This window comes from Scomber scombrus, chromosome 11 (genome assembly GCF_963691925.1).
Source record: "Scomber scombrus chromosome 11, fScoSco1.1, whole genome shotgun sequence".
In the NCBI taxonomy this organism is placed as follows: domain Eukaryota; kingdom Metazoa; phylum Chordata; class Actinopteri; order Scombriformes; family Scombridae; genus Scomber; species Scomber scombrus.
The window spans coordinates 12,961,947-12,976,237 of NC_084980.1; the positions used below are offsets into that span (position 1 = coordinate 12,961,947).

Below are 14,291 nucleotides of genomic sequence, written 5' to 3' on the forward strand. Positions count from 1 at the left end.
CTTGTCACCTTGTAAATGAAAAAAAGGAGGATGGAAAAATAATTATTTCTTTAAGTAGCCTATTTAATTTTAAGCTGCAGGAAATTATGAACTGAACAACAATTTCTACAATTAAATATCCAAAACAGAATAGCATTATTATTATTATTATTATTAATTTTCTGACCATACAAGTCCAGGAATGTACTGAAAAGTCAAATACATTTTGATTATGTAGCTCAAAATCAAAAAGTAGCACCAGAAGGCTTTAGAGCTTGCATCATATTGATATCCAATAATTAGACTTTAAATGAGGATTTACAAATATATATATTTTTCAATTTTTTTAAAGACATTAAGAATAATTTTTCAAACTGCTTATCATCCAGGATTGTAGTTTTAGGTTAATTATAAGTGATACTGTGCTTGTCGGCCATGTAAATACTAAGTCAATGTCATGGTGTGTATGTTTGTGTATATAGGTACATTTATTGCTGTTTTATTTTATTATTACTATGTACTATGCACTTTGAGATGGAGCACAAGTGGATCTCTTATTAATGGAGGTTAATCATATAGGACCAGCTCAGAATTATTGTGATTTCTCTCTGGAACGCTTTAAACAATGTGAACAATGATTAAAATGTAGTCTAGACGTTTTGACAAGATGATATCCTGTACAAAACGTTGGAGTGCTTTGAGGATTGCATCATTTACTTTATGAATGACGAGCAGGCACCGAACAGGGCGGAGCCGTGTGACAATACGCCATTCTGATTGGACAATAACGCCGGTCTTCTCACTGATGGGCTATGCGGTCCAGATGGGCGGGGACTTCTCTGACAGGATTGGGGAGTTTTACGCTTGGTACAGCCGCATCCGTCACAGCGAGAGAAACGAACCACACAGGAGCTGTTGTGGTTAAACAGAGCATTTATTTTCGTTTTCAAACGTTTAAGATACTTCATGCTCTCCACTGAGGAATGAAGAGCGGGACTAAAGATAATTTAAAAAAAACAACAACATTGCTACATTACGCATCAGTTAGCTGGTTTTAAACTGGTGCTTTTATCTTCGCTCCGCTGAATGGAGCAGCAGCCGCAAAGAGGTTTCTGTAGCTTCACCTCGGGTCGGACTGCAAGCTGCGGGACTGGGATCTCCACCGGTCCGACCACCATGCGTCTATCAATCACATCGACCACCGGCAGCCCAGTGGAGCTCACTGTCCCCCGAGGAGAGACTGTGGAGGGACTGAGGACACGAATCTCCCAAAAGCTTAGACTGCAAAGGGACAGAATCGTCCTCCTGCATAAAGACAGGTGAGCCTGCTAAATGAGATGTTTTTACACTGCATTTTGTGTCATGGTAACTAAATAAGAAGTATGTGCCTTTTAAAATTGCAAAGAGTGACTAAGAATCTTTTTATCCCACATGGCTTATGAAACAGGCAGCTGACTGCAGGCAAACTGCTGGATCTGGGTGTAGCAGATGGCAGCAAATTAACTCTGGTACCTGTGATTGAAGCTGGTCTAGTAGTGAGTAAACCATTAATACACATCTTACCCAGGAATTCACATATTCACACACATTTAGCCTAATAGCACATCACTTCACTGAGAGCTGTTTTGTTTTATCTTTTATCGCCACAGTGTTCAACTACCAGGGCTGAGAGGACCATGATGGATGTTTTGGAAAGTTTAACAGAAGTTCAAGTAAGAGTTTCAGAGGAATTGCATCTATATGCTGTTCTTCTTTCTTATATTTTGTGGAGTAGGATTTAATAAGCCATCTGTGTGTTATGCTGTATGTGTCACTGAACTGTTCAACAACCCACACATTCTTGTTTCAGTGTTTTTATCAATACACAATCGAGCATGATTGCACATCAGTCACAGAAGCATGCTTCTGGTAAAGTAGGTTAAAGTACAGTTCAGTGGACGAAAGTTTATTTAAATCTGAAGTGTTTCTTTCCTTATAATCCGGCAGATCAGTGACTTCCTGTCTGGGCGCTCGCCTCTCACCGTTAACCTGGGAGTTGGTGCCCACATGATGTACGTGCAGCTCCAACTGTCAGCGCAGGATGTGGTGGAGCTGCAGCAGGACTGGGACTCGAGAGCTCGAAGCAGCAGCAAGATGCAAACCGGCCTGCCGGCAGAAACCTCGGCCTGCTCCTCCACTAACACAACAGAGTCCACCACTACCTCACTGACTTCACAAACCTCCACTCCAGCCCCAGACACTCCAGACTCTACATTCCCAGTCCAGCTTAGGACCCAAAGACCCACCACTGTCCCTGCTGTGAACTGCCATCACCACTCATCCTCACATCAACCCTGTCCCCCCTGCTCCATGCAGACATCTGCCACTACTCTGTCGACCTCTTCCTTGTCCTCTTGTAACCCTCATCCCAGCTGTCCACGACAAGCAACCACACCAGTCTGTCCACCTGGCCCCAGTCCTGGACCCCCAAGCCCAGTGCCAGCCTCAACCTTCAAAGAGGTTAGCTATACAAAGTCATACATGACCGTTCTCCTGGGCTCAAAACAGTGTAAAACATATATATAACAAGTCAACTTTCTGTCTTCGTCCATTTTGTGCGGAATGGCAAAAAGAGATATTAAGCAATAATATTTTCTTTCTTGTTTTACAGAGTAATGTTAATTCCTCCTCTTCTACTGATCTGTGCAAGCAACCAGGAGCAGTCATAGAGAGTTTTGTGAGCCACTCTCCAGGAGTCTTCTCCGGGACTTTCTCTGGTAAGTCTTCCTCAGCGTGTGAGCAACAAAGGCCTAAACCTGACTCTAAAGATAGATAGATAGATAGATAGATAGATAGATAGATAGATAGATAGATAGATAGATAGATAGATAGATAGATAGATAGATAGATAGATAGATAGATAGATAATTAGGACTTATTATTGTACATGCTTCCTTCAAGTTATAGCTATTATCAGGGAACATAAGCTTAATTCTGATGACACACAGGTTATATTTCTTCAAACCCAGGTGATGACCAAACCCTTTGCAGTTTAACAACTGGTATGTCTGCAGTGAACAAATGGATGCAGACCAACTTTTTAAAATTAAATGGTGACAAAACAGGAATTTTATTAGTGGGGTCCTCAAACAAAAAGAGAGCTACTACTATAGTAAGCAGCTCAGCCTTTTTTAACTATGCACTGAAACTTTATTCATCAAGGATATAACAGATGCAAGCTCTGTGAACATTTTTAAATGACAGTTGTAAACTTATTTATTCAACATTGCTTTTAACTGTAACTCTCCCTTTGTTTTATTATCTTTTATATATTGTATTGTTCTTAGCATACCTGTTCTTGCTATTTACTGCCTCTTTTGTCTTCTTGATTTGAGTGCTTGGTTTTATCATTCAGTATTTGTACTTGTTTTAATTTGCCTGTTTTTATTAACTCTCTTGTTTCTTTATTTTATTGTAAAGAACTTTGAGCTATACCACCTGAATGAAAGGTTCAATATAAATAAAGTCTATCAATCTAAAATACACTAAATAGGTTAAAATAAAAAGGAAATTTAGACTTAAGATGAGACCATAATCTTTTATATTTATATCAAATATACACTGTAGTTGCAGTTATGAGTTGTAGGGCTACAGGGCAGAAACTGTTCTTTTCATTACTGACCATCGACTATCAGCGAAACCCAAAGATATTGATATTTGTGGAGATTTTTGCTTGAAAAATTACTAAAACAATGAATCTATTAGTTGCTGATTAATTTAACATTTGATCCGTCATTTGATTAATTGTTGCAGCAACTGGTTCCTTATCTCTTCTCATCCCATCAGGCACACTGGCTCCGTGCAGTCAGAGCAGCATCAGCCATCCACGACGTGGCATCGCCATCATTCTCCAGATCCTAAATGACCTGCTGAGAGCTGCCCACCACCACCAGGGGGCTTCACCCACCCAACCTCACCTCCACTGTCCTGCGTCAAACCCTCCAGTCAGCCAGCCTAGCAAAACAACAACCAAACCCATAGTGACTCAGAGGCCAGACCACCTGATTAAAGCCCCAGGTGAGATTAAATACATTTTATTGTGTATACAGGAAGAATGTGATATTACACACTTGCAAACTGGGGGAGTAATTCTACGAGTTAAAGTAGACTGAATCCTATTTTCTATTTAAAGGACAAGAAATGAGTGGGAATATAAACTCAAAGTGTGTGAGCCACATTCAAAATAGATACGAAAGCGCTGGCTCATAATACGATTCCAACTGGCTTGAATGACACTGACCAAACATTTTGTGCTTTACTTGAAGGCCATATTTAGCTTCTGGGTCACTGATGAAGCTTGAAAACACTTTGCCTAGTTTCATGAACTTAAGACTTATGTGTGTGTATGTGTTTGTAGGGAGTATATGACTTGGGCTACAGTCAATTTTCAATCTTTACTCTTTTATCTCCTTTTTTTGTTATACTGAATTGCATTTCTATATATTGATTTATGTCCAGTTTGAATTATATGTTGCTATTGTGGAGATTCTTGTGTTTTTAGCTGTGTTGTTATCAGTATCAGTGAATTGAAGTTTTTAGGATCTTTTTTTCAAACAAAACAAGATATTAGAGGACATCAGTTTGGGCTTCAGATATTGTGATAGACATTTATCTCTTGTGTCTGTGCACTGCACTTTAAGAAAACACATATATGACCATCTTTTCTTAAGGTGCTGTGTGGTAAGCTCTCTCGGCCACTGTGCTTTTTTTTCTCCAACATTTTATGAAACAAATAATGGATCAATAACTGGAAAACTAATTGGCAGATTAATCAGTAAAGGGAATTATCAGTAACTGTAGCCCTTCTTTGGACTGTATTTCCCATGTGTGTATGCATGACAAAACCCATGTGCTCCTTTTAATGTCATTATATTTCCATTTGTCAAACATCTGCCCCATATAATTATATGATTCACAATGTTTCTTCTTTCTCTGACAGCTGAGGAGAGTCATCCCACCACTTCATCCACAGAAGAGAATCAAACATTGCACTGTAAGCTGGAGCACCTGCAGTTTTTGATGCATCAGAGGCGTCTTCGCAGACGGACTCGCAAGAGCTCGCATCTCACACAAACTTCTCACCCATACCAGCACTGTCACCATCGCCCCTAGTCTCCCAGACAAGTAAAAACACTCTCATAACAAAGGCAGTTTTCACAAGGGAGCGATGGCAGACGACAGAAACTGCAGGTCACTGAGGAATCATCATGGAAACTAGAGCTGACCTCTGACCTTGTGGAGTTGTGTGAAAGAGCGAGCAATACAGAGCACTTAAAGTTCAAAGTGCGTCTGAGAGAGAGGACACCTACCTCTGAGGAAAGACTTTGTTGCTATTTTAAGCTATGAGTGCGTTTCTGAAACATGTAAGCCTAAAAGATCCAAGGAGTCTGGTTCCTCTGGCTGTCACTGTACTGAGCATATTACTTCATGTGCATCTGTCCTTACAATGGTCCTAACAACAGTATGTAGCACACTTCACAACAGGTTCCAGTGTACATTTTCATGTTACACATCTTGATGTTTGTACAAAGACCTGTTAAGTGTAAAATGTTAGTTCATGTATTCAAATGCCTTAACTGTCTTGAATGTAGTCAACCTGTTAAGTTTTGTTCTGTGCAGAGGATGTTCCTCTGGAATGTTTTACTTATGCAATATTAAAATGTAAATGCAAAATAATGCAAAAATATCAATCAATAAAAGGAAAAAATAAAAAAACCTGAGTTCTGAATTTCATAATGTGCACAACCATTCGACGGTTTCTAGCTTTGAATGGGTAGCTCCAAGATAAACAAAGAAGGCTTTATCTGGGATCTCTGCAGTGAGGTTAAATGTTTTCTTCAAAAACAATGGAAGCAGCTTTACTGGACAGACAAGACTACAGAAATATACCCCAGCATCTGATGATGAGGTATTAGTCAAAGCGAGTGTTCAGGCACCTCTGGCTTTGAAATATTCTCTCAGAACTGAAGTCAAACTGGAGATAAAGTCTGAGCAGTGGGAGCTGATTCTTTTTTTAGGCAAACAAAGCTGTTTGGGTCCTGGGGGATGGGTTGCATAAGAAAGGTTAATGAGGTATTTTGGGGGTGATGGGATGTAGTGTGTGTGGTGGGGTGGCATGGGGGGTTGGGTTGATGTCATTGAGGACAATCAAATGCCGGCCATTTAAACAGCAACAGCCATCTTCCCCTGACAAACAAAAGTACCTTGTCTTTCTTGTTTTCCAACAAGAGAAAGACAGTTTACTCTCATTTCAATACTAAAAGTCAATGCTGAAACAATTCAGCTCTTATTCCAAGGTGACACAATCACCTGAGGCCTCTTCAGAGGAGGCACCTTCTTCTACTATCTTCTACTGTTGCATACAGCCCTGCTTTTTTCTGGAGCCATCTCTCCTTCTGTTCTTTTCTTTTCTTTTCTTTTTCAAGTCATGGAGTCCTCTTGCTCCAGCTCTCCTTCTAAGAGAGGTCCTTTCTAATTCGCTCCTTGTTGGCCTTCTATGTTGAAGCTCCTCTCCATGAAGGAGGGATCCATTTTTAAGTTCTTCAGACAAAGCTGTTCTTCTTCTCTACAGCCACCTCTTTTTTTAAGCTTCACTCCAGAAGTTCACATTTGATTGTCTTTCTTTACTCCATTTTGCAGTTTTTGCTTTTTGCGGGCTTCCAGAAGTTTTTCCTACCCTCATGTGGTCTTGGTCTTTGTCTTTCAGCTGCTCCCAACAATGGCTCCACTTATTCTGTGGCAACTTTCCTTTCACTCAAAGTCCCTTTCCAGTCTTCTCCAATAATTACTTTTAACCTGCCTTTTTCCTTTTTCTCAATGTCTTTTGTCCTTTTTTTGGTGCATGCACCTGAAAACATAGAGTTGCCTGAGGGACAGAGATTTGTCTTACCCTTCTCTCTCACACCTTTTAAAGTCTCTTTGTGCTCAGCCTCCTTTCACTGGACATGGAGAGCTTATTCTGAAGAGTTTAATTCACTTATTTCAGTTTCTGATTGTCCACCTTCAAAATGTTCTGCAGACAAGCAATTCCAGTTATTGCCTCCTCCTCAAAAGAGACTGTTTGGTTTGGTTCTCCCTTTAGAATAGACACAGTTGTTTCAAAGTCCATACTAGTCTAAACTAATTTATTCTCGTAATATTGTGATTTTTCTTCTGGTAGGCTTAATATTTTGACTTTATTCTTGTAATATTAGAATTGTATTGTCATAATATTGTCAATCTTATTAATGATTGATTGATTTGATCTCCAAAAGAAAGAAATGAGCAGTAGCCATGCAACAGCCATCTTCTCCTGACAAACAAAAGTACCTTTTCTTTCTTGTTTTCCAACAAGAGAAAGACAGTTTACTCTCATTTCACTACTAAAAGTCAATGCTGAAACAATTCAGCTCTTATTCCAAGGTGACACAATCACCTGAGGCCTCTTCAGAGGAGGCACCTTCTTCTACTATCTTCTACTGTTGCATACAGCCCTGCTTTTTTCTGGAGCCATCTCTCCTTCTGTTCTTTTCTTTTCTTTTCTTTTTCAAGTCGTGGAGTCCTCTTGCTCCAGCTCTCCTTCTAAGAGAGGTCCTTTCTAATTCGCTCCATGTTGGCCTTCTATGTTGAAGCTCCTCTCCATGAAGGAGGGATCCATTTTTAAGTTCTTCAGACAAAGCTCTTTCTCCACCTCTTCAAAAATCTTCTTCTCTACAGCCACCTCTTTTTTTAAGCTTCACTCCAGAAGTTCACATTTGATTGTCTTTCTTTACTCCATTTTGCAGTTTTTGCTTTTTGCGGGCTTCCAGAAGTTTTTCCTACCCTCATGTGGTCTTGGTCTTTGTCTTTCAGCTGCTCCCAACAATGGCTCCACTTATTCTGTGGCAACTTTCCTTTCACTCAAAGTCCCTTTCCAGTCTTCTCCAATAATTTCTTTCAACCTGCCTTTTTCCTTTTCATCAATGTCTTTGGTCCATTTTTTGGTGCATGCACCTGAAAACATAGAGTTGCCTGAGGGACAGAGATTTGTCTTACCCTTCTCTCTCACACCTTTTAAAGTCTCTTTGTGCTCAGCCTCCTTTCACTGGCCATGGAGAGCTTATTCTGAAGAGTTTAATTCACTTCTTTCAGTTTCTGATTGTCCACCTTCAAAATGTTCTGCAGACAAGCAATTCCAGTTATTGCCTCCTCCTCAAAAGAGACTGTTTGGTTTGGTTCTCCCTTTAGAATAGACACAGTTGTTTCAAAGTCCATACTAGTCTAAACTAATTTATTCTCGTAATATTGTGATTTTTCTTCTGGTAGGCTTAATATTTTGACTTTATTCTTGTAATATTAGAATTGTATTGTCATAATATTGTCAATCTTATTAATGATTGATTGATTTGATCTCCAAAAGAAAGAAATGAGCAGTAGCCATGCAACAGCCATCTTCTCCTGACAAACAAAAGTACCTTTTCTTTCTTGTTTTCCAACAAGAGAAAGACAGTTTACTCTCATTTCAATACTAAAAGTCAATGCTGAAACAATTCAGCTCTTATTCCAAGGTGACACAATCACCTGAGGCCTCTTCAGAGGAGGCACCTTCTTCTACTATCTTCTACTGTTGCATACAGCCCTGCTTTTTTCTGGAGCCATCTCTCCTTCTGTTCTTTTCTTTTCTTTTCTTTTTCAAGTCATGGAGTCCTCTTGCTCCAGCTCTCCTTCTAAGAGAGGTCCTTTCTAATTCGCTCCTTGTTGGCCTTCTATGTTGAAGCTCCTCTCCATGAAGGAGGGATCCATTTTTAAGTTCTTCAGACAAAGCTGTTCTTCTTCTCTACAGCCACCTCTTTTTTTAAGCTTCACTCCAGAAGTTCACATTTGATTGTCTTTCTTTACTCCATTTTGCAGTTTTTGCTTTTTGCGGGCTTCCAGAAGTTTTTCCTACCCTCATGTGGTCTTGGTCTTTGTCTTTCAGCTGCTCCCAACAATGGCTCCACTTATTCTGTGGCAACTTTCCTTTCACTCAAAGTCCCTTTCCAGTCTTCTCCAATAATTACTTTTAACCTGCCTTTTTCCTTTTTCTCAATGTCTTTTGTCCTTTTTTTGGTGCATGCACCTGAAAACATAGAGTTGCCTGAGGGACAGAGATTTGTCTTACCCTTCTCTCTCACACCTTTTAAAGTCTCTTTGTGCTCAGCCGCCTTTCACTGGACATGGAGAGCTTATTCTGAAGAGTTTAATTCACTTATTTCAGTTTCTGATTGTCCACCTTCAAAATGTTCTGCAGACAAGCAATTCCAGTTATTGCCTCCTCCTCAAAAGAGACTGTTTGGTTCTCCCTTTAGATTAACCTAGTTAGTTAACCCTAGACACAGTTGTTTCAAAGTCCATACTAGTCTAAACTAATTTATTCTCGTAATATTGTGATTTTTCTTCTGGTAGGCTTAATATTTTGACTTTATTCTTGTAATATTAGAATTGTATTGTCATAATATTGTCAATCTTATTTATGATTGATTGATTTGATCTCCAAAAAAAAGAAACGAGCAGTAGCCATGCAGAGGTAGAGAGGGTCACTCCATCCTGCTCCAGTTCCTACAGGTGGCGCTGCAGGCCCCACGTGTCGTTACGTCACGCCCCCCTCATTACGCAGAAGAAGAGACGAGCGCGCGGCTCTAAAAGGCGAGTGCTCGTGTTCTGCTCCCCCTATTCGCCCCACAGCCTCACAGCAGCCATTTGAGACACACAGAGAGCAGGTAAGACACGCTTATTCACGGCTTTTCACCGTGTATTTGTGGTAAATTCAACATTCATGTACGTTTTCAAGTTGTTACTACCATGTTTGTGATTTATGTGCATTTGCTTAAAATATTTAACCACATTTTTTTATTAAAATATCACGTTACATTGTTAACACGACCGCATATATTTTAATCTGTTATATTGACACGATGTAATCCACTCGGTTAATATTAAGGTTGTTAGTATTTAAATTCTATTTTAGACATTAAAACGTGGTATTTTTCGAGGGATTGTGATAACATGAGCACGAAGCTCGTCGTCGCATCTTGAAGCTGCTCAACGGAACAAAAGTGAGGAGCAGTGTGTAAAATGGCGCTGAAAAGAAAAAAGCTTAGCGGCAGCACGCTGGTGTGGTTGAGGCCTAGTCCGACCTGCGCCGCAAAAACGGCGGCAACCGAGTTTGATGAATTAACCCAAGTTTTAGCTTAGATCTAATTAAATACATTGTAAATTACGCTAAATGTATGTTTGATATAAATACGCAGGTTGTGGAGGCCTCTGATGTAATAGACCATTGACCTAGTTTTCTCAGTGCGTGCTGCAGCAGCCATGGCGCTCATGACCGATCGCCATTAAACACGATAGTTACAACATTCAAGCATATGTTAGGGTTCACATATTTACACATTTTATGCATATATTTTTTCCCTTTTTTGTTTTCCAGTTGGACTCAAGATGTCGGACGAAGGTAAACTATTCATCGGAGGACTGAGCTTCGAGACCAACGAGGAGTCTCTGGCTGCGGCCTTCGGCAAATACGGAACCATTGAAAAAGGTAGATCCCCCGCCAAGGCCTCGTTTTCATTTGTAGTCTCCATTTTAAATCACCAGCATGCTCACATAGAGCGCGTTGAACGTCGTCTTTTTTTTCATTTTAATGAATTTCCATGTCCTCCCTCCCCCACTAGTGGATGTGATCAGAGACAAAGAGACAGGACGGTCTCGTGGTTTCGGCTTTGTGAAATACGATAACGCAGAAGATGCTAAAGATGCCTTGGAGGCCATGAACGGCAAGGTCAGTTCACAGTGTTATATTTACATTTTACCTTTTGTTTAACTTTACTTTTATTATATATATATTTTAATGGTTAAATAGTCTTTTGTTCCAAAATACTAATTTGTTCTCATAATCTTGTAATTGTAATTTAAGATAATAATATTGATTTGAATTGATTGATTTAAATTCATTATATCAATTTTTTTATATAGTGCCAATCTTAATCCCTAATCCTAGACCTCCATGAGCAAGCACTTGGCATTGACTGGTTGTGTTGAGAGAGTTAACGTTTGCTAATTTGTTTGCAGACTCTAGATGGACGGGCTATTCGCGTGGATGAAGCTGGAAAGGGAGGACGCTCCAGAGGAGGTTTTAGCTCAGGACCCCGTGGAGGAAGATTCAGCGGTTCCCGGGGGAGAGGTGGGCGAGGTTACTCAAGAGGTGATCACTATCGATGTGACTGTGTGGTATTTATTATTGTTTGCTTTAATCCCTCCCTTTATCTCAAAATCTATCTCTAAATTCTATATTGGAGGCGGCGGATACAATGGAGACAGGGGTTATGGTGAGAGGAGTTATGGGGATAGGAGCTTTGGAGGTGGAGACAGGAGCTTTGGTGGCGGCGGCGGCGGTGGCGGATACAGGAGTGGAGGATACTCTTCAAGCGGATACAGAGAAAATAGGTAAGATGTCCTGTGTAATCATAGTTGTGCCTTTTTATATTGACTAGTAAAATTTTAAATTAATTATTAAAAAGCTCTTAAAATATTGTTTGCCTAATTTTCAGGGGACAGGGTGGATATGGTGACCGCTCTGGATCCTACCGCGATGGATATGACAGCTATGGTAAGCATGAATAATGTGCATCTGCACTGTATGTAGACTTATGTTGGGGCTGTCATTATCACACTCTTGCTAGGTTTGACCACACATTATAGCTTAAAAATACCACATTTCAACACTGTCAGGCTGGAGTCTTGGACCTGTTTCCGTTGTGTCTGTAAAATGATGATTAACTTGCCTTAAGTATTATTTAAGCCAGTGACTATAGAGGGTCTCTTTGGCTGCGTTTATACTGAGTCTTGTAAACATTGTATCACTCTAGATAGTGCATAGCATTGACTTTTAATAAAGACGATGTCACAGCCCCAACATATGAAGAAACATGACTCATGTATGCCCCTCAGTTTTGTAGTTGAGATCAAGTTGATGCCTCTTACTGTACCGATTTTTGCTAGCCCCACCGCCCCACTCTGATAGAGGCTGGCAAGCAATTTGTAACACTAAAGTTACTCATTCTGTCAAATAGTTATTGCTCGTAGCTTGGCCGATGGAACCCCTTTTGCAAAGAAGAAGGGAAAAAAATGAGGGAGGGGTTTTGGACTGTCTGGTGGGTTGAGTGGGATGTTGTGAAACTCCAGTGTTGGAACTTTCAGTGTCTTTACCTGTGTGCCCACTTCTTATCCTCAGCTACACACGAGTAAGCATCTCCCTGATTCAAGATCATCACTTGGCTGGCTGTATTTCAAAGATGCGCTCCTCAAGAAAAATGTCCACGTGTTATTGCTGACCTTTAGTTTTGTAGTTCTGTTGTAGTAGCTCAAGCATCTTTAAAAAAAAAAAAATGTAGCCATGAAGTTTTGGTCATTCCTAACGAACCATGTTAAAACAAATTGCAGTTCAGGACTCTTTATCTTGCTTGATTGGGCATCAGCCGTCTGTTCACTAAAAGGCATCTGTGTAATCTGATCAATATTGTAAGGCCCAATTTAGGGGACCCAACAACACCTCTCCACATGGCTTTTCATTGATCAGCCACTACTATCGCTATAGTTTTTGTCCAGCACGTTGAAGTGTTTCCTGATTTGATTCCTTATTTAGTAATGTTTTTTTTATATTGATATCTGATGGGGCTTGTTTTTTTCCTTTATTTCCCCTCACGGTCTTTTGTGACTGACCTACCTCATGCCAGGTTTTAAACTGAGTGAGGGAACAGATCCATGTACACTTTAAATAGACTTTTTGGGGGATTTTATGCTAAATTCCTTTTTACTATTAAACACTTAGTTTAGCTGGGGCTCCTGTGTGTTCAATTTCCCAAAAGAGTGAATTCCTTTCAGACTGGTGAACTACACATCCGAAGTGGCCGGCTGTTCATGAAGTTGCAAATTGCAGCATGCTACAGTCTGTCCAAGGTATCTTCTGTGCTCTGCTCAACATCTGCATTTTAAATGTGCTGTAAAATGGACTAATCTTGTTAAGTGATCGAAAAATGTAACTTCGTTTCCCCAGAGTAATATTTCAACCGGGAACAGTTTTGTACTTTATGTTTGTATGATCAACATTTTTTTTTCTTTGTCAGTTTGGCTTCATGGAGCCTATTAAACAGACTGTGGAAAATAATCTTGATTCTTTTGCCTTTCAAAAAACGCATGGGGGAGTTAAGCTGATATCACTGTAATGTTGCGTGGAAGAAAAATCATTAAAAAAACCAAACAAACAAGACGTGGATTTCATTGGAGGCCAGTTTTAGATCGGACCTTAGATTTGAGATATGACTAAAGAGGGATAAGAAGTAATTGGGTTTATTAAAAGTCCACTTAATTTCAACAGCTGCCTGTCTGGTCTTTTCAAATTTGGAAACTAAAGGTGTTATTTGGCTCAATGAATCCTGTTGTCTAAAACACTGATTAGGCAAATGTATTTTGACAGGCAACTGTAGTGTATTGTCAAAGCTCTAGTGAGTTTTGACTTGAGATGCCCCTAAAAGTGGCATATGAACTGCTGGGAAAACATCAGCTGGTGTCTGGTCATGTTAATGCTTCATTACGTTCAAGAGGTCAGCTACTTCAAAAACCTACAAGTCCTTGGAGAATGAAGTGTTGCGCCTACCAACAAGTGCTCATCAGAGATGAAAGCTGCTCTCTTGCCTAGGTCATATGTGGAGAAAGTAGGCCAATGCACGTGAGGTAAAAATCTCCTTTTGCTTTGCTCACATCCTTCAAACTCAGTTCTCATTGTTTCCATGAATACCTTCAAGTTAGTCGCTGTTTATAGTCCTCTGCTTCAGATGTCGCCCACAAACATGCCATGGCCTCTCCCCCCCCCCCCCCGATTCTGATTCTTAAAAGTTCATTGAGGAAAAATGTTTCTTTGAAGCTCCTCTGGATTATAGTGCTCCACCTTCCTGAGTCCACCAAAAAAAGCATTGCCCTCTGAGTCATGGGTAATATTGTGCACAGTCCACTTCTGTTCACTGCATTAGTCCTTTAATTCGCTCCAGTAATGTCCCACAGCAGTCCTAATTGATGTGTAAGGTGTCTAGACTGTATTCAGTTGTCTCTTTTTGTACCCTTACATAATAAGTGGTGAGTTTCAGACTCATGAATAGTGTTGCATGCAAATTACTGTTGTCTTTTTTGTTATTCCAAACATGAAGTGACAAGACTTAATCATCTCTTAAATCTTTTTCTCTAGGTTGATCTGATGGTCAGAGTCTTCACTGATCTCTTCA

At 40.0% G+C, this 14,291-nt stretch overlaps 2 protein-coding genes across 4 annotated transcripts; both read left to right on the forward strand.

The window, feature by feature from the left end:
- Window positions 1-1,065: 1,065 nt before the first annotated feature.
- Window positions 1,066-5,706, forward strand: LOC133990818 (midnolin-like). The gene is made up of 7 exons (XM_062429225.1): window positions 1,066-1,298; window positions 1,427-1,514; window positions 1,629-1,691; window positions 1,966-2,478; window positions 2,630-2,735; window positions 3,805-4,035; window positions 4,958-5,706. Exons 1-7 carry the CDS (start codon window positions 1,066-1,068, stop codon window positions 5,128-5,130), a joined length of 1,407 nt encoding a protein of 468 aa, XP_062285209.1. The 3' UTR covers window positions 5,131-5,706.
- Window positions 5,707-9,654: 3,948 nt separating this feature from the next.
- Window positions 9,655-13,180, forward strand: cirbpa (cold inducible RNA binding protein a). Of its 3 annotated transcripts, none has more exons than XM_062428498.1 (7): window positions 9,655-9,734; window positions 10,445-10,555; window positions 10,689-10,795; window positions 11,086-11,218; window positions 11,313-11,460; window positions 11,565-11,623; window positions 12,248-13,180. In XM_062428498.1, exons 2-7 carry the CDS (start codon window positions 10,456-10,458, stop codon window positions 12,259-12,261), a joined length of 561 nt encoding a protein of 186 aa, XP_062284482.1. In that variant the 5' UTR covers window positions 9,655-9,734; window positions 10,445-10,455; the 3' UTR covers window positions 12,262-13,180. The 3 variants fall into 3 exon arrangements, with proteins under 3 accessions (XP_062284482.1, XP_062284483.1, XP_062284484.1); XM_062428499.1 differs by having other exon boundaries at window positions 12,898-13,180; XM_062428500.1 differs by having other exon boundaries at window positions 11,086-11,197.
- Window positions 13,181-14,291: the final 1,111 nt, after the last annotated feature.

Excerpts from the sequence above, each read along its gene's own strand:
- LOC133990818 (XM_062429225.1), top strand. The coding sequence starts at position 1,066 with ATGGAGCAGCAGCCGCAAAGAGGTTTCTGTAGCTTCACCTCGGGTCGG. Across the intron at positions 1,299-1,426 it reads GTCCTCCTGCATAAAGACAG|GCAGCTGACTGCAGGCAAAC; the intron begins GTGAGCCTGCTA and ends CTTATGAAACAG. Across the intron at positions 1,692-1,965 it reads AAAGTTTAACAGAAGTTCAA|ATCAGTGACTTCCTGTCTGG; the intron begins GTAAGAGTTTCA and ends ATAATCCGGCAG.
- cirbpa (XM_062428498.1), top strand. The coding sequence starts at position 10,456 with ATGTCGGACGAAGGTAAACTATTCATCGGAGGACTGAGCTTCGAGACC. Across the intron at positions 10,556-10,688 it reads ATACGGAACCATTGAAAAAG|TGGATGTGATCAGAGACAAA; the intron begins GTAGATCCCCCG and ends CTCCCCCACTAG. Across the intron at positions 11,461-11,564 it reads AGCGGATACAGAGAAAATAG|GGGACAGGGTGGATATGGTG; the intron begins GTAAGATGTCCT and ends CCTAATTTTCAG.